Source organism: Symphalangus syndactylus, chromosome 10 (assembly GCF_028878055.3).
Source record: "Symphalangus syndactylus isolate Jambi chromosome 10, NHGRI_mSymSyn1-v2.1_pri, whole genome shotgun sequence".
NCBI classification, from domain to species: domain Eukaryota; kingdom Metazoa; phylum Chordata; class Mammalia; order Primates; family Hylobatidae; genus Symphalangus; species Symphalangus syndactylus.
In genome coordinates, this window is record NC_072432.2 from 11,495,736 (window position 1) to 11,521,755 (window position 26,020).

Here is a 26,020-nt window from a genome sequence, read left to right on the forward strand (position 1 = left end):
CTCGGCGCAGGCGCAGAGGCCGAAGCAGGCGCAGGCGCAGGCGCGGCGCAGGCGCGGGCGCGCTCTCCCGGCAGCCCGCGCTCCGTGACCCCGCGCCGCCGAGCGCCCCGAGGACTCAGCGGAGGGTGGGCGCCGCCGAGGCCTCCTGCCGCCGGCGGGTTTCCGCGGAGTGCCGCCCGGCTCCGCGCTGCCGCCGCCGCGGCTCATGGGCAGAGTCGGCCGGGCGGGCCGGGTAAGTCGCGCCCCGGCGGCCCCGGGTGGGCGGCCTGGCGGGACCTGAGGCGGGCGCGCCTTCCCGGGAGGCGCTAGACGCAAGGCCGCGGCTTTAGGCCTGTCGCGAGGGGCGGAGGCCGGGCCAGCGCAGCCCGAGCCTCCAAGGGTCTCAGTCTCCGCGGCGGGCCCTGGTCTCTCTGCGCGGCTGCGGCCCGGGACCCTCCGCTCGCTGCCGCCTCTGGTGACCTGGGCCCTGACCTTCTCCCTCTTCCCTTCCTCCTCCTCCTCCTGTCTGCCTCGGGCTCTTTGGTTCGGAAGAGCGTTTCTCCTCCGCCTCGTGCACCGCATCCTGACGAAGTTGTCTGGTCACCAGAACCCAGTAGCCCGTAGCGTGTACCCCCTGGCCCCGCACAGTCGCCCCTCTCTGGGGCTCAGAGAAAGGAGCCGGTTCCTCCCCGGGTCTCAGAACTGAGAGTGCAGACGTTGGCGTTTCCCAGACTCCGGAGCTCCCCAGGACAGGAATGCAGCCCTAACCCCGGCGTCGCCTCGGCTCGTGCAGTTTGAGCGGTGTTTCAGCGCTCACGTCCGACCCCAAGCAGTCTTTGAGCTTCGCCTCTTGCCCAGAGGATGTGTAATGATCGGAGAATGCAGGTGGAACGAGGTTCTGCCCCTGCTTGCAGGGGTTTGGTTTCTAGGAAAGCAGGCGTGAAAACCCAGGCCCGGGTTGGTTTGAGAAACGCAAGTGGGGTCTGGAAGGACCTCTCTTGAGAGGGGAGGTCATGCTTCTGTTCCAGAACATGCGTTCTGGAAACTGCAGGTAAGGCAGAGAGAAAGGTTTGAGGAGGGGGTGCTGTGTTTCCAGGAGTAGTCAGATCAGAACATGGAGGTTTCTTGAGAAGCAGTAAAGGAGCGCCATTGAGGGTCCTTATTTTGCTAGAGCCAGGCATATGGATGGGAAATAGGATATTCTAGATAAGGGCAAGATTCGCATATACTCAAATAGACGGTAGATGTGCACTGGCTCCCCGCAGCAGATGGAGTTTTTAAAAGGATGCAACACAGTTTCCACATTTTTATTGATAAAGGCTGCAGACATTTTGATCGTAATGACGACTTTTAGGGAATATGGGTTAACAGTTTAGTGAACTAAACGAGAGGGCTTTATTTTTAGAGTTAGTTAAGCCAGGTGCTGCGTGCTGTCCAGTTTATAACAGAGCAGGTTGTGCGATTGTGGAGCTCTGCCTCCTTTCTGGAGGCTCTTGAGAGAATTGTTGTACACTTCCAAATGCAACTTTATTTAAAGTAGATGTCTTTTTACCTGGTTTGTTTTAAATTACCTTCCCGTTCTCCCCTGCATATGAATTTTTCAGACCTCCCCCCAGCAGGGAACAGATGATGCCCAGGCTAGTCATCTCTCAAACCTTTCATAATAGTCAACAGTGAAGGAAGTTCTCTTATTCGCCTAAATTACAGGTGACTGTAGTGGACTGTGTTTGCAATACTAGCCTATGACATTTTGGTAACAGCAGAGTGTGAGATTGAATGGAACGATTAAACTGACAAGGGTGTCAGATGGAGGTATGGGAAAAATTTTTTTTTAATTCTTTAGAAAGTCATGGTAGATCTTATACTTGAGGTAGATGCTTTTTTAGCTGTATTTTTTGCGGACACCAAAGTGCACCACCCCTCCTGTTCCTTTCTGGGTATATTTGCCATATATATATATTTTTTTTTTCTCCTGAGACAGTCTCACTCTGTAGTCCAGGCTGGAGTGCAGTGGTGTAAGTCGGCTCACTGCAACCTCCACTTCGCGGGTTCAAATGGTTCTCCGGCCTCAACCTCCTGAGTAGCTGGAATTACAGGTGCTCGCAACCATGCTCGGCCAATTTTTGTATTTTCAGTAGAGACGGGGTTTCACCATGTTGGCCAGGCTGGTCTCGAACTCCTGATCTCAGGTGATCCTCTTGCCTCGGCCTCCCAAGGTGCTGGGATTACAGGCGTGAGCCACCGGGCCCGGTCTTGCCATATTCTTTAGGCTTCAAAGAGGCATGCTTTGTTTTATGATGCATGAATATCTATTTAGTGATAGAAATATTTCTTCCTAACAAGCCTGCCTCTTTAGGTGCTCAGAGCTCAGACCTTGACTCATTATTGGTTGTGTGGTGGTGGTAGTTTTTCTCTCCTTAATTATGGTTTACAATTTAAATTTTATCCTACTTATCATAAGTTATGTGCTTAAGCAGATCTGCAGATCTCACTGTTTCATAATAATGTGATTTAAATAGGTGCACTAACGTTTTTCATCCATTCACTAACACATTTAAAAAATATTAATAGAGCCACTTACAATGTTCAAGCATGGTGCTGAGCTAGAGAAACAAAGCTGAACATAAAAAACACCCCTTCCCTTAGGGGGCTTACACTGCAGGAAGAAACCGGTGTGTGAAACAATAGGCAGCATAACTTGCCAACGTTGCTGTGATCTGAGTATGCTTGAGGAAACCAGTTGGGGGGAGTTAGTTTTATGTGGGGGCAATAGTCACTAAAGGCTTCTGAGATGCACTTGAAAGATAAGTAGGTGGGGTGCTTCTGAGAAGACTCTTCCATGTTCTTTTTCCTGCCAGTTGCACATGTTTTAAAAAAACACTTTCCAGCTTGGGTGGAATCTTGAAAACTCACCATTCTTCCTTCTGGCAGAACCATGTTTGTTACGTTTCCTAAGAAAAAATGTAGCATATATGAAACGTGGGTTGCTCAAAGGGAAGTGTTGCCACAAAAAGGAAGGAAATAGCAAATGTTTTAAAGTTATAAAAACCAGCAATTTGTATTTACTTTTGATCCTGGCTTTTTATGGTATATCCAGGTGTTACAAAGTACAGCTTTTTGTTACCTGGCAGCAGACCTAATGAAATAAATGTGTTATGTTGTCTAAGTAATATGTCAACGTTAATTAGGGTAAGTTTGGGTCTTGCCAGCCTTATTTATGTACTTATTACATTTCAGTAGTTGCGGTGGGGAGAATTAATGTGAATAAACTATTGTATATTCATAAATGTTTAATATAGCTAAAATAAAGAATACACACTTTTTAAGGAATAGATTAAAACTGTAAATAAAATTAACATAAAAGGAGGAAAGCAAGGAAATAATGAGAAGAGGATTCCGGGGAAATTACATGAATGGGTTGGGGGAGGAGTATGGTTGAGTGTGGTTTCTTAGTCTAGATCCTGTCTTGTTTTGGGTGGTGAATTCATAGGTGCTTGCAGCATTATAATAATTAAACAAAAGCAGGTAATACGTGTGTGGATGGATGAGAGTGTGATGTTACTATGATTAATCCCATTCTGTGAACTTAAAGTTCAGTGAAAATGAGAAAAACGAAGAAAGCTCTTTTGCATTTGCTGTGATGCAGAGATTTGATTTTATAAGCTCAGTGTTGCAGAAAACTAACAGGTGCTGGTAAGATGACATCAGTTTCTAATATTTAAAGTGTTTTGCAGGTTTGAGAAGAGAAATGAGGACCTTTAAATGAACATGAGATTTGCTGCCTAATGATTTCTGAAACTTTTGCGCAATGCAGCAAATCAACTGGAATTGTCAGTCAGCCATCTTAAATGACATGGAATCAGAGATGTGTGGTCTCATAAAATCTCATAATTCGCTATTGAATTTTTGCTAAATATTGAATCTATTGATGGAAGAATTGTTGGCAGCTGAGATCTAGTACACTGCTTGATTTTTAACCCCAAAGTTTAGAGAACCCTTTTCATCAGAGTTGACTCTTCTGGGGAGGGTGAGGAGTGTTGCCTCCCTTCCTGGGGGTTACCTCCTTCCCTTATTCCCCAGTGCTGCCTCTTTGCCTATTTATTTTTTATTTTATTTTTTTGAGACAGAGTCTTGCCCTATCATCCAGGCTGGAGTGCAGTGGTGCGATCTCGGCTCACTACAACCTCCGCCTCCCAGGTTCAAGCGATTCTCCTATCTCACCTTCCTGTCTCAGCTGGGACAGGACTACAGGTGTGCACCACCACACCCGGCTAGTTTTGTATTTTTAGTGGAGACGGGGTTTCACCATGTTGGCCAGGCTGGTCTCAAACTCCTAACCTCAAATGATCTGCCCGTCTCAGTCTCCCAAAGTGCTGGGATTACAGGCATGAGCCACCTCACCCGGCCCATTATTAGTATTTTAATAAAGCTTATTAAATGCCTGCTGTATGACAGAAATTGTAGATGCAAAAATAAATAAGTGAATCTTTCCCCTCGAAGTTTAATGGGCATTTGGTTAACCCATTTCTGGTGGCACTAACGTATTCATAAACACTTTTGGTAAAGTTCTCAAGTTATAAAGAGAAATGGGTTGAGTATCCCTTACCCAAAATGCTTGGGACCAGAAGTACTTCAGATTTTGGATATTTTTAGATTTTTAGAATGCCTGCATATACATAATGAGATATCTGGAGGATGCGACCCGTGTCTAAACACAAAATTCATTTATGCTTCATATATACTTTCTACACATAGCCTGAATATGCAATATATGTCATACTTGTAATAATTTTATGCATGCAAAAAGATTTCACTGCGTTTTTGACTGTGACCCATCACATGAAGTCAAGTGTGGAATTTTTTTTTTTTTTTGAGACGGGTCTCACTCTGTCACCCAGGCTGGAGTGCAGTGGTGCGATCTCGGCTCACCGCAAGCTCTGCCTTCCGGGTTCACGCCATTCTCCTGCCTCAGCCTCCTGAGTAGCTGGGACTACAGGCACCCGCCACCATGCCCGGCTAATTTTGTTTTTGTATTTTTAGTAGAGACAGGGTTTCACCGTGTTAGCGAGGATGGTCTCGATCTCCTGACCTCGTGATCCACCCGCCTCAGCCTCCCAAAGTGCTGGTATTACAGCTGCGAGACACCGCACCCGGCCTGGTGTGGAATGTTCTACTTTGGGGTCATGTTGTTGCTCGGAACGTTTTAGGTTTTGAAGGATTTCAGATTTTCATACTGGAGATAATCTGTATTGAGAAAAGCAAATATCTAGAGTTCAGTTTGAGTTGCAAACAAATTTTGATTTATCTTTGTGTTTGTGATTTCCCAGAAAGTCACATTGTTTATTTGTCAGAATGTGTTAGTATTCCCCTTCCATTTTAAGGAATAAAGAAGGAACAGAGGAACCCGTAGTTCAATAGGCTTTGGTTTGGTGACCAATTGGATGAAGAGGGCTCAAAAGATTAAACTAAGTTAGATGAAAGGTGCATGGTCATTTCTGAAGAAGTGTGTTTGGGAGCCACAGTACTAAGCTGGACACTCAGCATGGTTTTTCTGTGCTGTTGCTCTGAGTTTTTTTAGATTAAAATTTAAGGGTATGTATCTAGATATGAACAATGAGTTTTGAGTTCGGGTAAGCTGGAAGAAAAGTGTACAAAAGCCTCAAAAGCTATTTGGTGCAGTGTTCTTCCTTCTTGCCGGTGATTGTTGGCCAGAAATTTCTAATTGAGAGGGCTTCGCAAATGGAGTATAAACTGCAGTTTGGCCTCATTTCCTGTTTAGCTATGGGTTGGATATTGATCTTAGCCTGGGGATAGAGCAGTGAACAAAACAAACTGGATCTAGGTTTTCTTGGAGTTCAGAGTTATTAAACTAGGCTCTGAAGTGGACATCAGGGGATTCCCTCCAAGACTTTGAGGACATGGTTATATTTCAGCCATATTTCTTAAGGAATGGAGTTCATTATTTTTTCTTGATTTGGCCTCAGTGCTTCAGGCCTGTCATGAGACATCCCCAAGTTCCTGAAAAAGTGCAGTTTGGCACTGAAGACACCAATCAGGAGGAGAGTCTGTCTGCATCCCAGCATCCCTTCATTCTTTTCTTTTTTTTTTTTTTGGCGGAGTCTCCGTCTGTCACCCAGGCTGGAGTGCAATGGCGCGATCTTGGCTTACTGCAACATCCGCCTCCCAGGTTCAGGCGATTCTCATGCCTCACGCTCCCGAGTAGCTGGGATTACAGGTGCCCGCCACCATGCCCAGCTAATTTTTGTATTTTTAATAGAGACAGGGTTTCACCGTGTTGGCCAGGCTGATCTCTAACTCCTGACCTCAAGTGATCTGCCCACCTATGCCCCCCAAAGTGCTGGGATTACAGGCATGAGCCAGCGCGCCCGACCATCCCTTCATTCTTATGTGATTCGTTTGAGCAGTCGGCCATCAATACCCCTGGACAGTCTGCTTTCCCTGCTTCTCTATGGCCTTGCGGGGACCTTTCATTTAAAAATCAAAATGGAGAGGTTTTAGTTAATCTGAGGGTTCACGTATGAAGGAATGGAAGAAACTAAAAAGTGGTAACAGTTTTCTGTGGTGCTGACTTCAGGCAGGGAGTTACTGTACTTAAGACCAGGGCAGTTCTTCTGAGGGAACAGAAGTTGGTGTGCACTCCGTCCCCCACTCCACACAGTGTTGTACCAACATTAGCTAAGGTGTTGGGGTGGCAGGGTCTTAGAATCCTGGTAATGGGGGAGCTGAGAAGTGAGAGTACCTTCAAGAGAAATGCTTGCCGAATTAGACCTAAGGAGGGTATGTGTTAAATATTTTCCTTCTCTTCTGAGCCACAGAACACAAGCAAATTAGGCTTTTTGATAACACGGTTTCCATGGGAAAATGCTTTACGGGCCCCCTGGGAACTGACAGACTTATTTGTCCATAAATTGGGAACTACTGTGCTAAGCATTTACTTGCAATTTGTGGGTTTCTGTTTAAATTGTGTTCTCTGTCTGTGAAATTGATTTCTTATTTGAAGAAGTAAGCTATGTTGGTGGGTTTCAGTATGTTGAGTTCTTTTAAAAAGTGGCAGTTGGGGTTCACTGGTGAGGGCTCTGGAGTTGGCCTGGCTGGATTGGAAGGGGCTTCCGCTGTGGCCCTGGGCGGATTGATTCACTAAACCCCAGCATCCGTGTCTGTGCAGTGCTGGGCTTTCATGGGGACCTCCTGCCGATGCTGCATTGCGTGTCATACTTTGTGCCTGCTGACTTGGTTTTTGTTTCCGTGTGTTCCTCTGTTCTGCACGGAAGCTGTGTGTTGCTCTTCACATGCAGATTGTTGATTGTCTCTTTGTAATCGCTATCATTAAAGATGACAAATTTCCACTTGGTGCGACATGAGGAAATCAGAGTATTTAAGATATAACCGGTCTGCCCCCCCCTTGATAATTGTAATTGACAAAATCACATCTAAGAGATCATTTCTGTCATTTTTTTCCCTAAGAGTATGTTTAAATTTTTTCTTTATAAAAGGGTAGCTAGTTGTGCTACATCAACCTGCTAATTTGTGTTTTTGTAAGGCTTCTACTTTTTGGCACTGACATAAATAGAATTTTTTAAAAATTGGATATATGTAATTAATAATGTCCCAATTCTTACCTCATTATGTGCCCCAGCATTGAAGGATTTCACTCATGGATCACTTGACTGCATGATCTTATAGATGGAAAAATGAATACTAGAGGCTTATTTTAAAAATAATCCGTGGTGTAGCTTCATGTATCAGGAAGAGCCCTACATTAATGGTACCAGGAGCCTGGGCCTCTGTTGCTGAAAGGTCCTGGACCTTTTACCTCTAAAATTTCATGATACTTACTTTAACATGAAAAGCCTTTATTGAATTGTGCATTCTTTAATCCCCACCCCTTTTGCCTTTCAGCATTAAACTGAAGAAAAGATGTCCCTGTACGATGACCTAGGAGTGGAGACCAGTGACTCTAAAACAGAAGGCTGGTCCAAAAACTTCAAACTTCTGCAGTCTCAGCTTCAGGTGAAGAAGGCAGCTCTCACTCAGGCAAAGGTAAAGACAAGCCCAGAGCATGAGAGCAGAGGCCTCCAGAGCAGGTTCCTCATTAGGATGACAAGGAATTTGGTTTCAGCTTGCTCTTCTGCCTTTGTATTGGGTAAATGGTGTTAAGCATTTGTAGGGGGAGAGGAATGAGGAGTTTAAGGCCGCTTTGCTACTCCTGGCTTCTGGGAATAGGAACATTTCATGGGGTAGGAATGAAGAAAAACAGTACTCTGTGGGGGCTGGGCACGGTGGCTCACACCTGTAATCCCAGCACTTTGGGAGGCCAAGGCAGGCGGATCACGAGGTCAGGAGATCGAGACCATCCTGGCTAACAAGGTGAAACACCGTGGGCGCGGTGGCGGGCGCCTGTAGTCCCAGCTACTCAGGAGGCTGAGGCAGGAGAATGGCGTGAACCCAGGAGGTGGAGCTTGCAGTGATCTGAGATCATGCCACTGCACTCCAGCCTGAGCGACAGACCAAGATTCAAAAACAAACAAACAAACAAAACAGTACTCTGAACCAGCAGTGACACTGGTTTTCAAACTGAAGTAGTGGAGGTCTAAGATTGAGTGAGAACTTGTTTAATTTTGTAGCCATACTCCTGATATTCTGGTAAACTGTAGTTCAGGCTGGAGCCCCAGGAGTGGGCTTTTTTTTTTTTTTTTTGAGACGGAGTCTCGCTCTGTCACCCAAGCTGGAGTGCAGTGGTGCGATCTCGGCTCACTGCAGGCTCCTCCCTTCCGGGTTCACGCCATTCTTCTGCCTCAGCCTCCTGCGTAGCTGGGACTACAGGCGCCCGCCGCCTCGCCCGGCTAATTTTTTGTATTTTTAGTAGAGGCGGGGTTTCACCGTGTTAGCCAGGATGGTCTCGATCTCCTGACCTCGTGATCCGCCTGCCTTGGCCTCCCGAAGTGCTGGGATTACAGGCGTGAGCCACCGTGCCCAGCCAATACACAGGTTTTTTTTTTTAAAGTTCTACTCATTTTTCTTTTCCCTTTACCACATCAATAGATACTTACATGGAAGTGCTTACATTTGATTGTTCAGTATTGTAGAGAGTTTTTTAGTCTTTTTTAAATTCATCACCAAATTTAGATTTTTTGGATGCCAGTATTTTTTGTTTTTTTAAAACAAGCTTTCATTCCAAATGTAAGGAAGGTTAGCAAAACCTCGTTTTTCTCTTTAATTTTTTTTAAAAGTACATTTATAAAATCTTTGTAGATTTTGTGTTAACTTTTGCTTTGTAGGAAAGATGCAGATGTGAGCCACCGTGCCCGGCCTCATATAGATTTTTAAAACCTGAGGTAGCTTGTGAAGTTATTTCTGCTAACTTTATAAAACTTTTGAGATTGCTGTGTACAGTTAGTTTTGTGGGGCTTTTTTTTTAAGGGAAGTGAAGATTACATTCTTTTAGGCTGTTTAGTTACTCAGAATACTAGATTGGCCTAGCCAAACCTGTGAGGGTATTTATTTGGTAGAGAAAATTTGAAGCTGTGGTTTCATTTGTATCTCCGTTTGAAAAAATAGAGTTGTTTCTTGGTGTCCACAGGGGATTGGTTCGAGGACCCCCCCTGTCCCACCCATACCAAAATCCAAGAGTGTCCAAGTCCCTTATATAAAATGGTGTGGTATTTGCACATAACTAACACACATCCTCCCATATTTTAAATCATCTCTGGATTGCTTGCAATACCTGACACAATGTAAATGCTGTGTAAAAAGTTGTTTTTTTTTTTTTTTTTTTTGGAGACAGAGTCTCGCTCTGTTGCCTGGGCTGGAGTGCAGTGGCGCAATCTCGGCTCACTGCAAGCTCCGCCTCCCGGGTTCACGCCATTCTCCTGCCTCAGCCTCCGAGTAGCTGGGACTACAGGCGCCCGCCACCGCGCCCGGCTAATTTTTTGTATTTTTTAGTAGAGACGGGGTTTCACCGTGGTCTCGATCTCCTGACCTCGTGATCCGCCCGCCTCGGCCTCCCAAAGTGCTGGGATTACAAGCGTGAGCCACCGCGCCCGGCCAAAAGTTGTTATACCATATTGGTTTATTTGTATTTTCTGTTGTATTGTTGTATTTTCTTAATATTTTCAGACTGGGGTTAGATGTGGAACCTGTAGATAACAGAGGGCCAACTCTATATTGCATAGAAAATAATAATAATAGAAAATATGTGATTCTGGCTGGGCGTGGTGGCTCACACCTGTAATCCCAGCACTTTGGGAGGCCAAGGCGGGTGGATCATCTTAGGTCAGGAGTTTGAGACCAGCCTGACCAACATGGTGAAACCCTGTCTCTAATAAAAATACAAATATTAGCCCAGTGTGGTGGCGTGCGCCTGTAATCCCAGCTACTCTGGAGGCTGAGACAGAAGAATTGCTTCAACCTGGGAGGCGGAGGTTGCAGTGAGCCGAGATCGAACCACTATACTCCAGCCTGGCGACAGAGCAAGACTCCATCTCAAGAAAAAAAAAAAAAAGAAAGAAAATATGTGATTCTAATAAATCCCCCTTCCGTTCTTTAAACTTTCGTATTTGTGACTTGTTAATTGGATTAAATTTTGTTTGCTTAAATTTATAAGTATTGTTATGTTCAAGAGAGATGAAGGCTTATTTTGTGCCTTTTATAGTGGTAATGAAAAGTTGTAACACTTTAAATTGCAAAAGAGAAAAATAAACCTTTCTAATCAAAAGACCTAATGGTTACCACCATACCCATATGATCAACCTTAGCGTTGCTGTTGGACAGCCTGACGCAGTGTGCCTGCTGTGTGATGCAGGAAGGGGCACACTGCCTCACCTGGGAAGTGTTCCTGCCTGAACTGTTCATTTACCCTGAATTCAATCAAGCCTTTAACCTCCAGGTTTCAGGAATTACAAGGCATAGAGGAACAAGCTGAACTAGATAACCAGGTGGTTATTAGACAGATCTAGAACAAACAGCATTTTACAAGATAGTGTCAGAGGAAAAAAAGGAAGAGGAGGTGAAGATGATGGTGATGATGATGATGGGGGAATAGGGACTGTTCTCAATCAAGACACTTAAAAACCAAAAGCATTTCAAGAACTTCGGTAGGATCCTGGTTCAAAAAAATTAGCTGTTTAAAGGACATTTTGGGGATATCTTGGAGAATCTGAATGTGAACTGGATGGGAAATGACATGGGAATTAGTGATTTTATTAGGGGTGGTAATCTGTCAGGAGAATGTCCACAGTTTCAGGAGATTGGGGTGAAATGTCATGATGTCTCCAACTTTCTTTCAAATGGTCTAGCAAAAAATTTAGGTGTAAGGCCAAGAAAGTATGGTAGAACATTAACAATAATTGAATGTATAGAAATGGTTTTCTTTTAAAAACTTTTTTTTGTAGATTCATAATAAAGGAGGCAGGAAGGATTCTGTATCCTAGTAGGAGGGAACAAAACTCTCATCCCCAAGTATCTTTTGAAAGTGACTAAGTTTACCGTAAACCTTTCACAGAAATGGAGAAAATCTTGTGTTTTTGAAAAAGCTGGAAGAAAATAATATATGATTATAGTAATAAATTAAAAGGCTGTTGTTTTAAGATTATGGTTTTCTCGTATCTCAAAGGTTTGTTGCAGGGACCAGAAAGAAAATCTTTGTTGCAAACAGTGTGAATTTTAATTTGAAACTTCAGTATGTTTTCCTTGTTTTTGATGATTTTAGAGCCAAAGGACGAAACAAAGTACAGTCCTCGCCCCAGTCATTGACCTGAAGCGAGGTGGCTCCTCAGATGACCGGCAAATTGTGGACACTCCACCGCATGTAGCAGCTGGGCTGAAGGTAAGCCCGCTCTTGCCTGTGACCTTGATACATTTTTCTATTTTGCATATAAGTTACTCTTAACAGACTGTCTCCTTAGTAGGCCTTTGAAACCAAGTCAATATTATTTTCCACCTAATTTTTACTTTTGTTTTACCAATTTTAAAATTTATCTATTTGAAATAAAATAGTTTGTTGTGGAAAAATCAAAAACTAGAGATATGCAGAAAGAAAAACAAATTACCTTCAGTCATACAATCCGGAAGTGAAAAACTTAATATTTTTCCATTCTGTGCCTACTCCACCTTCTGCTAACTTGCTTTTCTTGCTTAATACGTTGTGACTCTGTCAAAAAATACAGGACTGTATGATCACGTTAATGGCTTCACTGTATTCCCTTGTATAGATGGACTATAATTTAATTCCTTTAATGCTGGATATATGGGTTGTTTCTATTTTTTGCTATCATAAACAGTGTTAGTACTTACTGATTTATTGTGGATTAAAACAGAGAAAGGGGTTTTAAAACCCACTTTTACCACCCTAACCTTTATGATTCCAGTGATTTTACATATGCTTAAAAACAAACGTGGTCAACTCTATAAATTGGGTTACTGAGGATGAAGAAGATCTGGAAAAGGATAACTCAAAATCATAGTTAAAACTAGACAAAATGAGATAAAATGAGTGAATAAACTAGTTAAAATTATACCCACAATTTAAGTATACGTTTATCTTTCCACAGATGGCATTCAGATAATGACTGTGGTCATTTAAACAGCATGATGAATTGCACAAAACCACTTGATGAAAAATGACCAAAAGATTAATTATAGTGCTATCAAGATGGTTTCTTAGCATTGCGTGCCTGTCCTCCCCACCACCTGTGAGAAGGGCCGCATCAGGCTGGGGCAGCCCCAAGGGCACACTCCTGCCCGTCTGTTTCGCATCACTGTTCTGGGTTGGGCTCCGTCTGCTGCCTGTTCTGCTTATGTTCTGGGCCAGGCTGTGGCTGCAGCTTACCCTTGAGTTATCCTTTTCTGAGGGGAGCGGGTGCTGTTCCTGACCGCTGGTAGTCTTCAGGAGGGAAGGCACCCCATGGTGGAGGTGTTTTTTTGCTGATTCCTAGTCATTGAGCATTTTCCCCCATAAATTTGATACTAGTTTATTCCTACTACATCTAATTAAAAAACTCGTTCATCGTTTCTTCTGTAATTGTGTATTGGTTCTAGTACCTATAATATTAGTCTCCTATTTAATGAGTAAGGCTTTTTCAAGTATTCCCTAACTGTAAAACCACCTAGATTTGCTTTTACATTGCCTTTATAAATACCACCCTAGTGAACATCTTTTTGCGGTTTTTATTTTTGAGACAGGGTCTTACTCTGTCACCACGCTGGAGAGCAGTGGTGCAATCTTGGCTCACTGCGACCTCCTCCTCCTGGGCTCAAGCGATCCTTCCACCTCAGTCTACTGAGTAGTTAGGACCACAGGCATATGCCACCACACTTGACTAATTTTTTGTAGAGATGAGGTTTCACCATGCTGCCCAGGCTGGTTTTGAACTCCTGAGCTCAGACTATCCACATGCCTTGGCCTCCCAAAGTGCTGAGATTACAGGCATGAGCCACTGCATCCAGCCCTCTAATGAACGTCTTTACAGAGATGTTTCTATGTAATTAGGGTTATTTTCTTAGATTTTCTGAGGTGGCATTAAGATATCAGCCGTTTTTATGGCCAATCTGTTCTGGCACCAGTTTACTCCCAGCAGTGCACAGTATCACCTCAGGCATATGAGGGTGAATTTTACCCCATCCTCCCCCATCAGCATTGAGGGTATTAACATTTTAATTTTTTGAAATTGAACAAATCACTTTATTCATTGCAGCATTTAGAAAAGGATTGATTTCATTGTTAAGCGTAGCAGGGTTTATATGTAAAAGTTTTTTTCTTTGAAATTTTGAAGTGTCAGACCTTCATATTGACAGTTTGTTCTCTTAGACACGTTGTGATAATTGTGTTAGATAAATTGAGTGGCTGGTTGTCATTTTCTCTCTAAATAATAACTGAAAAGTCTTCATATGCTTTTGTATTTTTTTAATGTCTTTTATAAAATGAATACAAATGCATAACTAACCTTTAGGAGCCCTACATTAAAGACGTTTTCCAGTGGTAGGGCCTGGGAGGTGATTATAGTTATTTTCCTAATTGCTCTTATTCATTGGATCATAGTATTTCCTGATATTTCGTTGTAAGGAAATGATGAAGTGTTTGTTTTATAGTGCAAAATGTCAAACCGAGCCATGAAACACAGGAACTGTTAGATTTAGGTCTGTTAATGTGGTGTGTAAGCTGTCTTGATTTTGTCAGTTCTGTGTTCAAGCAGGAAACACGTTTACAAACAACCTTCTTGCCTTTGATACAGTTGGACATTGTACCTCCTGTAAGAGGTACAGACTGGGCGCTCAGGGACATGAATCCTTGTTTTAAAAAAGAGGGGGACACTAATCCTAACCTGTGCTTGTTTGAGGTGTCTTTGAAAACCAGAGAAGGCATCTTATTGTTACAGATAATAACGAAGAATTATGCTAAGAAAACTAACAGGAGAAAGTGTGGGAAGGTTTAGGAAAGTTGGGTCGGGGCTTCCAGCACCACGTGTAGACCAAGGCTGCCAGCCTAGGGTAAAGTTCTGTGTCTACTCATGTATTTCCTAGTATACTGGCTGTGCTCTGCCTCTCTTGTTTTGCTGATTTCTTTGTCATGGTTTCAAAGAGTAGACCAAGTTTCTGAATGTATAGACGAGAAAACACAAAGTGTTATCTAAACCTGATTTTGGTGAACCTTAAAATTATGATGCTGGAAGGGACATTACATCTCCTTGTGTCAAACTCAGTGCCTGAAATGCGGCCTACTGGGAAGGGACATGTGTTCAGAGGATTAAAAAGACCAAGAAGATGCTTTCTAAGATCTCCATATATTGTTATCTCCATGTAATCAGAATCTGAAGTTATTCTATGAAAATGATGACTGCAACAATGATTGTGATGTTCATGGTTGTTTTATTTTTTAAGTTGTCATAGAGATCTATAAAAACAAGTATTCAGTGCTTTACTATAAATACTCTAATTTTTTGACTCAAAGTACTAGTAACATATTTTAGCTGGTGGTGGCTTATTTAGGAATTCCAGGAAAAATGCCATAGAGTATTATAGAAATAGTACTAATCTAAGAGGTGAAATTTTGTGTCCTGTTTCCGCTGCCACCTGACTAGGCGTGTGGCCTTGTCTGGTATTTGTTTTCTTTGTCTATAAAACAAAGGAGGGGGCTAGATGATGTTCAAGGCCCTTTTATCTCCCATATGCTTTGACCTTAATTCTGTGAGTAAACTGGTAAGATATAAAGATGACTTTTACTGCTGTTTTTACCTTCCTCAGGATCCTGTTCCCAGTGGGTTTTCTGCAGGGGAAGTTCTGATTCCCTTAGCTGACGAATATGACCCTATGTTTCCTAATGATTATGAGAAAGTAGTGAAGCGCCAAAGAGAGGAACGACAGAGACAGCGGGAGCTGGAAAGACAAAAGGAAATAGAAGAAAGGGAAAAGTAAGGCTTCCTTTGGATTTGGGGATATTTTACAATTGAAATGTTCATTAAAATGTTAATGAATGAGCGTCGCTGCTGTCTGTAAGGCTGGAGTTAATTGTCATGGGTGATCTGAGCAGTCACTACAAGGAATCAAACTGTTTTACGATTTATACCTGTTACATCTCAGAATCACAGCAAACTTCACCTGTAGACTGAAGACCCTAAAGTGTATATTTTGAGTGAGTTGTTAGAAAAATAACTTATGAACCTGATGTTGAAGATTTTTTTCTATTCTGATACTCTGCTATAGGTTGACTATCCCTAATTCAAAAATCCGAAATCTGAAATGCTCCAAAATCTTTTGAATGCCAACATGCCACTCAAAGGAAATGTGCATTGGGGGATTTTGGCTTAGGGATGCTGAACCGGTAATTGTAATGCAAATATTCCAAAATTTGAAACATTTCTGGTCCCAGGCATTTGGAAAAAGGGATTCTCAACTTGTGAAATCACAGCTATTTGAAGTACTTAAAATATCCTTCTTAACTTTACTATTTTTGAGCCAGGTAGAATTTTTAAAAATTCATATGCAGTTTTTATTTATGTTTTTGCAAAGTATGAGTAGTAGGATATATTTGTAGCTCTTTTTAAAAATACTTAGTATTAATTATCAGATAGTTAACGTATTAAATATTAATATACTGTTTCCCATTTATTGAATCATTTCATGAGTGAAAGTGTTATAGACTATTGAAATGATTGAACTGTTACTATGTTGATAGGCTTTAACATTGGAAGAGGTCAATGTCAAGGAACATTTTTTTTCTTGCTGGTTACTCTTATATACTTATTGGTTCAATTTATCTCTTGAATTTTTCTCACTTTTCATACTTTATCTACTTTAGTCTTTTACCAGTTATGCTTCCTACCCCCTCTACCCCTGCAACTTAATAGTTGATTGTGAAAGGATTTGGATATCTTCTGGTCAAGAGGAAGTCATCCCAGGTTCAGGTCTCTAGATTGGTTCATCTGTGATGAACATTTATTTCCTTTGTTATCACAGAAGGCGTAAAGACAGACATGAAGCAAGTGGGTTTGCAAGGAGACCAGATCCAGATTCTGATGAAGATGAAGATTATGAGCGAGAGAGGAGGAAAAGAAGTAAGGCGTGAACAAATATGTCTTAAACATGTGTAAATACTGGAAGTGCAATTCCACTATGTGCTTTTTCTTTTCAGTTTGAGAGATAGTTCATTTGACATTGATTTGGGTAATTTTCTTTCTGGAATCCCAGCAATACACATTTGTGTAACAGTTTTAATTTATATTGGGTTTTCATATGTATTTTCCTTTGAGCTTCACAACCACTTTCTAACATTTATTTATTGGATACTTTGGGACTAGCTTAAAATCTATTCCTGCACTGTCTTCACCTGCAGCATAGTCCAGTTGGCCTATGCTGAATCCACTGTTGTTTCTCTTAGGGGAGAAGCATAGTTAACATTGAGTGTGTCTGTGTTGCGCATTGTGACACATTTCATATCCACTATCTTAGTTAATCCCCAAATGTTTGGCTTTTATTAACTGTTTTGGAATTCAGTATATAGGTTGAATATTTGTAGGTCTCATTCTTCCAGCTTATAAATTGACTGCCCTTTTTAATAAGGAGGCATGCTTTCCATACTAAGGACATTTGTTTTTTTCTTAAACACCAGCAGGAACTAGATAGCTTTGATGAGAAGACTTTGTTTGACCTTGTAGCTCATGATAGGGAAGTAGTGGCATGCCCATTATATGTATAGTTGTTGACAGATTGATGTTCTTATTTTAATGTGATTAGTAGCAGATTTCCAGTAATCACCCTGAATTTTTTTAACTGAACTTATTAGAGCTAATCTGCTTTTCAGAGTCGTAATCACTCTAGGTCCTAGTGACAAGGTTAGTAAAATGATCATAGAAGTATTTCAAAAGAAATAGAAGAAGGTTTTACTCAGGCTCATACTTCTCCTTGAGGATTTTATATGGTCCAGTCCTGTTAATCAAAATGCATGGACACTGGCTTTAGAATAATTTCTAGAATAATTCTTTAGAAGAATTTATTTATTTATTTTTGAGATGGAGTCACTCTGTTGCCCAGGCAGGAGTGCAGTGGTGCAATCTCGGCTCACCACAACCTCCAACCTCCTGGGTTCTAGCAGTTCTCTTGCCTCAGCCTCTAGAGTAGCTGGGATTACAGATGTGTGCCACCACACCCATCTAATTTTTACATTTTTAGTAGAGATGGGGTTTCACCATGTTTGCCAGGCTGGTCTCAAACTCCTGACCTCAAGTGATCTGCCCACCTCAGCCTCCCAAAGTCCTGGGATTACAGGTATGACCCACTGCACCAGGCCTTTTTTTTTTTTTTTGGAGACACTCTTGCTCTGTTGCCCAGGCTGGAGTGCACTGGTGCCATCTCAGCTCACTGCAACCTCCGTCTCCCAGTTTCAAATGATTCTTCTGCCTCAGCCTCCCAAGTAGCTGGGATTACAGGTGTGCGCCACCATGCCCAGCTGATTTTTGCATTTTTAGTAGAGATGGGGTTTCACCATGTTCATCAGGCTGGTCTGAAACTCCTAGCCTCAAGTGATTTGCCTGCCTCAACCTCCCAAAGTGCTGTGATTACAGGAGTGAACCACTGCATCCAGCCAGAATAATTTCTTTTGTCAAACATTTTGTGCTGATGCAGCATGACTTTGTAATCAATTTTTAAAGTTTTACATTTTGTTTTTATTTCATTGTTGATTAAGCTATAATACATACGTATTATGTAATATTATGTATACGTAATCCATGTATGTTAGGACTTATACCTAATGCAAAATTCCTTGTGGTCTCCACTGGTGTTCTCCTTCTAGTTGTTGGATACCAGATAGAAAAGATCTGTCTTATCTCTTTTGGTTTGTTTGTGTTCACCATTCGTTGTCCAGGAAATACACCAGGAATAGTGACAACATGCAGCAGTTTCTTCAGGAGCCAGAAGGACCCATACTTTCAAATGTGTGTTTAGTTCCAGTGGTTTGCACCCTGGAAAAGGAGCGTGCTGTGTGGTGGGGGAGATTTGGCAACACCGGGAGCTGGGTTTTCTCCCTTTCTGTTGATTCCCTCCCCTCTGATCATTCTCTTATTTGTAAACTGGATGCAGTAATATCTACTTCAGAGGTCTGTGAAGCCTGAACGAGGCCATGTGTATAAAGGGCCTGATGGGTATTGCTCTTGGTAAATAGTTACATTACTCTCTTTTTAAGTAACTGCTGGTTCTCTTGGTTGTATTGTTTTGCCTTAAAATTCGTTTGCAGACTACATTGTGGGGCTCTTGAGTTCCTTTTATGAAGGAACAATTTTGCATATCTGAGGGAGTGTTGCCACTTTTCTACATTTTAAATCCTAGCATCAGAGGTTTGTTTATATGTAGCAGAAGGTCATCTGAAGTAGCAGGTCCTCCTTTTTTAGTTTTATCTTAGGGGGGTGGGTGATAGATATATGGTGTGTCATAGTCCTTTGGGAGTCTGGCATCGGAAACCTCCTTTAATGCTTGGATTTGTGGTTTTGCAGGTATGGGCGGAGCTGCCATTGCCCCACCCACTTCTCTGGTAGAGAAAGACAAAGAGTGTAAGTAGATGTTTCTTCCTCTTTTATTCTGATACAGGTCTTTAACCCAATCATGGAGGATCTCAGCTTGGGCCCCCAGGTTTCCTGAGTGTAGAGGGAAACGGCCTGCAAGCCTGCCTGGCTGTGTCACCTGAGGCCACACCTGGATCTCAGAATGCAGTGCTCTCCTGCAGGGACCTTTCTATGCCAGGCTGTGAGGCTTGGATTTCATGCAGTGGGATCCATCTCTTTTTTATGCAATTCACTTTGATTTCATTAACATTTCTTATTTGTTGTTAGATTCATTTGGAGTTAAAACAGCAGATCATTACAGTTCTGTAACTCAGAGGTTTAGAGGCTGTTATATTCATGACCCTCCACAAGGTGGCAATGCCTTCCTTGATTAGATTTTTTTCTTCCCTTTCCATTTCAGTGCAGGTGGGTTTGTGTGTCATTGTGTTGCCAAAGCACCCTTCACCCACTGTTCCTTCTCGCAGTGATCTGCTCTAGAATTTGGGGGCTGGGATTGGACTTCTTAATATCATCTAGATCATTTTCCCATTCTCTGGATTGGACCATACTTAAACTATCCCAAGCGGATATTCTTATTTATAGTACTTTTTAAAACTTGTTGAATTATTTATCTTTTAAAGAAGATAATTTCTAAGATGTTATGAAATACCTATTATGTGAAAACAACGAACAAACAAAAAACCCCAGTTGAAACCAGTCTCTGGGAGTGGGGCTCAGGCATCTGGATGGTCTTAAAGTGTCCTGCTGACTTTCATGTAACTAGGGTTGAAGCCACCGCTCCAGTGCATAGCCCCTAACCTCGGAGACCTTTGTGGGCCATGAGGCTGATGAGATAGTGAGGTCGGGGTCTAGACAGGTGCACCCAAGGTACTGCAGGAGTTAAAAGATGGCCAGATTGTATCTCTTTAGAACATACAGAAGATCTTTCCGGCAAGAATATTCATTGAAGAAGATTTTAAAGGGTAAATAACATTTCAGTAAGATATAAAAAGGACGTTTGAGGAGATAGAAATAGCAAAAGGAAAGTTAGAATCAAGAAAGTAGTGTCCTCCCTCTGTGGTTTTAAAAAAAGTCATATAAAGGCTGTAAAATTGACGTGGTGTTTTTCTCCTTGTGGTAAACCCAAAAAGTAGGTTAAATTTGTTCAAGATAAATAATTGATACAAGTGAGGTTTCAAAGTGTTTTCTGTAGTATTTTGGTGAGCCTACTTTATTTTTCTCCAATAGTACCCCGAGATTTTCCTTATGAAGAGGACTCAAGACCTCGATCACAGTCTTCCAAAGCAGCCATTCCTCCCCCAGTGTACGAGGAACAAGACAGACCGAGGTCTCCAACCGGACCTAGCAACTCCTTCCTTGCTAACATGGGGTAATGATTTAATGTTCTTATCTAAGGACTTGAGAGACAGTGTGAAGCATTGATAGCCCTTTCAATAGATGCAGCTTGTTTGAAACTGAGGACATTCAGGCTGTGGGGAGACTCTTGGTGTGTGCAGGTCACACAGTGCCTGCCCAATCATGTGGAGCGTGTTCCCGTGTAATGATGGGGCTTGTTCAAAACAGCAACCTCCCAGTAGAAGTTTTGACTCATTTTGATGTTGAACATTATTTTTCTAGACAGCCACAGAACCTGATTAATGTTTACATTTGCCTTCATAACATTTGCAAATAAAATAGATCATATGAGTCAGAGCTGACTTACTATCTCCAAACGGCAGGTGATACCTTTTTTTTCCTGATAAAGTGGGCCATTTGCTTTGAGGTCATGGTTCTAAACCTTTGGTCTAAAAAACTCGGGGTCATTCTAACTACAAGTAGACATTTGTTTGCCAGCATATAAAATTTGACTGTAAGGCTGACGCTCAGGTGGGGCTTGGGGGTTTTTTTAAACCGTGCTGGGCTTGGCAAACATTTTGGTTAAGAGGATATTCTGTGTTGACTTTGATCCTGTGAAACGGCTGTCCCATGCAGCGGTATCACACGAAGGCTTTGTTCTGTGCTGTGTTGCATCTGCCAGCTGCTGCCTGTAGCAGAGATGCAGCCGGTGAGACAGCGAGTGGGGTTGAAACTCACTAGTCTCCTTTCAAGTGTTCAGTGACCACATGCAAGTGGTGACCGTGTTGGATGGTGCAGACATAGGACATGGCCGTTGCTGCAGGAAGCTTTGTGTGCTGGAGGGTTGGACACACATGAAGCTGGTTTTGTTTTGTTTTGTTTTGTTTTGTTTTCCCTGTTTATGATAAAAACTGACTTTTTACTGAATTTGCTTTTAACCAGGAGTTACATCTTTAACTTGTGCTTAGGAAAGATGCAAGATGGTACCATTCAGCAGTTTCTGGTCTTTTTAGCCCTAGAATGGTTTGTTCAAATGAAAATGTTAATGGAATTAAATACAGGAAGTAATGTAGGTGCAGTTCCAGTTGAAGCGGGGTTTTGTGGCTTAAGCCCTAAGCAGCAGTGGTCATGGGGTTGGGGTGCCCTTCACACCCATGCCGCACCTCAGAGCGCAGTGTGAGAGCCATTTGGTTGTTAACAGAAAGCAGTGACTGAGAGTTGTGGGGTCCAGTTTCAGCTCTACCATTAACAGCTGTACAAATAATGTATTTGTTTTCTGAGATGGAGTCTCACTCTGTCGCCCAGGCTGGAGTGCAGTGGTGCGATCTCGCCTCACTGCAACCTCTGCCTCCCGGGTTCAAGCAGTTTTCCTGCCTCAGCCTGCCAAGTAGCTGGGACTACAGGTGCACACCACCATGCCCAGCTAATTTTTACATGTTTAGTAGAGATGACGTTTCACCGTGTTGGCCAGGCTGGTCTTGAACTCCTGACCTCAGGTGATCCACCCACCTCGGCCTCCCAAAGTGCTGTGATTACAAGTGTGAGCAACTGCACCCAGCCTGTACAAATAATTTCTAATATGGCGTCTTGCATTACTTCTAAGTCCACCCCTTAAGCTAGTCAGCTAATCTTGGCCACCGTTTATTTCTCATTTGTTAAATAGGTGATCTCTAAGCGTTCTTTCATTTATATAGTCTGTCGTTGGAAACTCCTGTGCTATTTAGGAAAATGGGATCATCTTCATTATATGAAACTTCATACTTTTTGATAGCCACTTTTTAATAAACTGTGTTCATAAGCTATGTGGCAGTGCAGGTTCGGAGCACACAAAAGGTCTTGTGTTTCCAGGCAGGGCACTGAGGAGACTCCACCAGAGAAACTGACATTTTCCCTCCAAGACAACAGGATATTCTGGATTTTAGTCATAGCTTTTTCTATTTCTTTCATGCTGCACATCCCCACAGCTTCCATCTAATAGCCCACTCCTAGTTAATGAGTGACTTTGTTGAAACCTCTGTGGAGCATGCACTCTCTCCAGAAGGAGGTTGTTGTGATGTAAAAATACAACCTATCTCCAGTTGACGATGTCAAGGCTAAGAGTCCTTTCCCTTCTACTCCTGCCAGGGGCACAGTGGCGCACAAGATCATGCAGAAGTACGGCTTCCGGGAGGGCCAGGGTTTGGGGAAGCACGAGCAGGGCCTGAGCACTGCCTTGTCAGTGGAGAAGACCAGCAAGCGTGGCGGCAAGATCATCGTGGGCGACGCCACAGAGAAAGGTGTGTCCCCAGGGAAGCGTGTGACTAGAGGGAAAGGACTGGCCCCATCCATATCAGACACGGCCAGTCTTGATCCTGATATGCCAGCAGGGGGACAATGACGAGTATGGCCAGAGGGAGAGGGCTGGCCCTCCCATCACTAGAACACAGGCCATCCTGATCATATGATGCACTGCCACTTCTGTTTTGTGAAACCAGGAATCCTGAGGCTCATCTTTATTTTTTCAGAACAGAGGTAGAGAGATAAAGGCTTGTGGAGGAAAAGATGGTGAGAGACTTGGGCAGAAAATGAATAGTCCTCAGGAAGCAATCTTGGTTATGTGTTTAGAGCATGAAGGACAGAGCCAGATAGTGTGGCAGTGAATATACCTGCTATCTCCATCTCAGAGGTCGTCTCTACTTTTCCCTCTTGCCCTTTCGGTATAGATGTGATTTCTGATTTTCTTACAGATTGTTTGCTTTGCGAGATCTAATGTTATGTTGCAGTCTCTTGGTAAACGATGCCTAGTTGGTGTTTTATTTTCATTTAATTTTTACAGTCTGTTCTGTACTGAGGGAATTCAGGAAAGAGACAAACATATGTTAGCATTTTAATCAGGGAAATTAAGTCTGAGTCAGCCTAGCTGAACTTCCTTTGTTAAAGAAAGAAGAAAACTTTTCTGGCAGCCCTGTTCATGCACAGCTTAGGATACATCACAAGCCTGACAGGTGAGTGCCAGAAACCAACAGTCGTTTGACTTACGAGGTTATCTGAAGTAAGGCAGCCGGTGGCTAGATTAGTAACTCCATATTCCCCTGGGCCCGTGACCTTGAACGTTTGCTGCAAGTCAACTCACCTGTAGGAATTATCACTCACATGCCCTGCCAGCCCTTTGGGAAGTGAAATGAGCAAAAATTGCAGGTGATGGTGGAGGCTCAAAACATCTAGATGCTATTGTAAAAACATGCCAAAGCAAAGCAGAGGCTTTCACTGCAGATAAGGCAGTGTTTTCGCTCAAAGACCCAATTGTGTAGATGCCTAGGACATAAATGGTGGGGATCGCTATTGAAATTAAATTAATTATTAGAAGTCGGACTCAGTTCTGTAACACATCTAATGATATGTTTTGATACAGATGCATCCAAGAAGTCAGATTCCAATCCGCTGACTGAAATACTGAAGTGTCCTACTAAAGTGGTCCTACTAAGGGTAAGAAGCTGAGGAAAGCAAGCTGTCTGCCTGCCTCGATTTGTGTGTGTCACCCCAACCTACCCTGCTCCCCCTAAAAGTTAAAACTGAAAATGATACTTCTGCAGATAATACTTTGGGCAGATCCCACGTAAGGCTGATTTTAGATTTTTCACTAATGTGTAAGTCTCTTTGCTAAGTACAGTGTTTAAGACTGCAGTGAGTAATTAAATATTTGAAATTGCTAGAGCTTCAGATAGTTTATACATTTTGGTGCTTGCATAGATGCTTTTGTAACTCTTTATAGGCTTAATAAATGTTTTAGTGTTTTAAGAAATACTAGCTTTTGGGTACCTTGGGGATGAAATTTTTCATTATGTCATTTGGGATTGAGAACATTTACCATCACTAAGTCATATTTATATACCTCTGCTAGGTGTTTGTAAGTTATACTTGGTACTTGAATTTGTTTATTTTTGTGTTTAAAGAACATGGTTGGTGCGGGAGAGGTGGATGAAGACTTGGAAGTTGAAACCAAGGAAGAATGTGAAAAATATGGCAAAGTTGGAAAATGTGTGATATTTGAAGTAAGAGCATTTTCTTTTGATGTTTATAACACAAGTTGTAATTGGCAGATTACAAAACATTTTCTACAAACAGGACAGGGTATGCTGTAAGTAACATTCTTACTGCAGAAGGTGACAGGCATTGGTTATTTGTTATCTTGCTCAATTATTACAGTTTTAAACATAATGACTTCGAGTTTTATTTGGTGAAGAAACAGGAATGCTTCATGATCGAGGATCAGTATGATGACTGAAGACCTTGATTCTAGTGTGCTCAGTAGTTTAGTTCCTTAGATATGCCTTTGGTTTCAGTCATTTGGTGAGTATTTAGTGCCTCTCACATGCACTGCACTGTGCGGAGAGCACTTGGATTACAGGAAGCATGCTCTGTTCTCTCGGTGTGTTCAGTTGAAGAAACACAAAAGAAACACATATAAAATAACTAAAGGATATTCAGTTACTAGACTAGGTAGTATTGACTAAGTTCAGGAGTTGAGAAAAGGATTAAATCAGTGAAAAAAATAGAGACTGCCTTGTGAGCAACAGCAGTTATGGGCTGCGCTTTGAACAGGTGGGATTTTCAGGGAAGGGTATTCTGATTGGGATAATGGCTCGTAGGAGACAGTGAAGATCAGGACTACCAAAATGGAATGGATGGGCCCCTTGGGGATTAGCAGAAGTGCTTAGGTGGGTGGAATTACAGAGGGCTAGGAAAGCTAGACAGAGCTAGTCAAAATGAGACCTGACGTGAAAGGCTACTAGAGCACCAACCTTTTTAATCTGAAAGCTCTGCTTCCTCTGTTTCTTTATCCTATTGCTGTTTGTTGACCACATAATTATTTGTTTACATCATCAGCTGGCACAGGGCCTTTATGAGGTCAGACACTGCCTAGCCCTGTGTTCCTGGCACCTAACAATGCCTGTCATAAAAACAGGCATTCAGTACATTTTTGATGATGAACAAATTATACTTATTTCCTTGGTATTTGACAACTACTTGACTGTGTATGATGATAATTAGAATATTCACTCTGAGAAATCATTTAAAAGAGAAAACTCATTCAATGCAATCTCAAATCCCTTTACTTATCACGCTCTCATTTTCTTCCAGATTCCTGGTGCCCCTGATGATGAAGCAGTACGGATATTTTTAGAATTTGAGAGAGTTGAATCAGCAATTAAAGGTTAGTTGTACAGCCAAATATTAAAGAATAAAAAAGTTGAATTTACAGCCTTAATCTTTACAAGTAAAGTTACTGTTTAATTAAAATTAAACCTTTATCTTATAGGATACCTATATTAACTGTCTTTTGTTTGCCTTTCAGCGGTTGTTGACTTGAATGGGAGGTATTTTGGTGGACGGGTGGTAAAAGCATGTTTCTACAATTTGGACAAATTCAGGGTCTTGGATTTGGCAGAACAAGTTTGATTTTAAGAACTAGAGCACGAGTCATCTCCGGTGATCCTTAAATGAACTGCAGGCTGAGAAAAGAAGGAAAAAGGTCACAGCCTCCATGGCTGTTGCATACCAAGACTCTTGGAAGGACTTCTAAGATACATGTTGATTGATCCCTTTTTTATTTTGTGGTTTTTTAATATAGTATAAAAATCCTTTTAAAAAAACAA

At 42.2% G+C, this 26,020-nt stretch overlaps 1 protein-coding gene across 1 annotated transcript; it reads left to right on the plus strand.

Moving 5' to 3' along the window:
• On the plus strand, positions 1–26,020 carry RBM17 (RNA binding motif protein 17). Its single transcript, XM_055296443.2, has 12 exons — positions 1–232; positions 7,900–8,040; positions 11,708–11,824; positions 15,238–15,404; positions 16,450–16,547; positions 18,981–19,037; positions 20,277–20,418; positions 22,509–22,660; positions 23,776–23,849; positions 24,317–24,415; positions 25,506–25,578; positions 25,720–26,020. The coding sequence occupies exons 2-12, from the start codon at positions 7,918–7,920 to the stop codon at positions 25,821–25,823; spliced, it is 1,206 nt and encodes a 401-aa protein (XP_055152418.1). The 5' UTR covers positions 1–232; positions 7,900–7,917; the 3' UTR covers positions 25,824–26,020.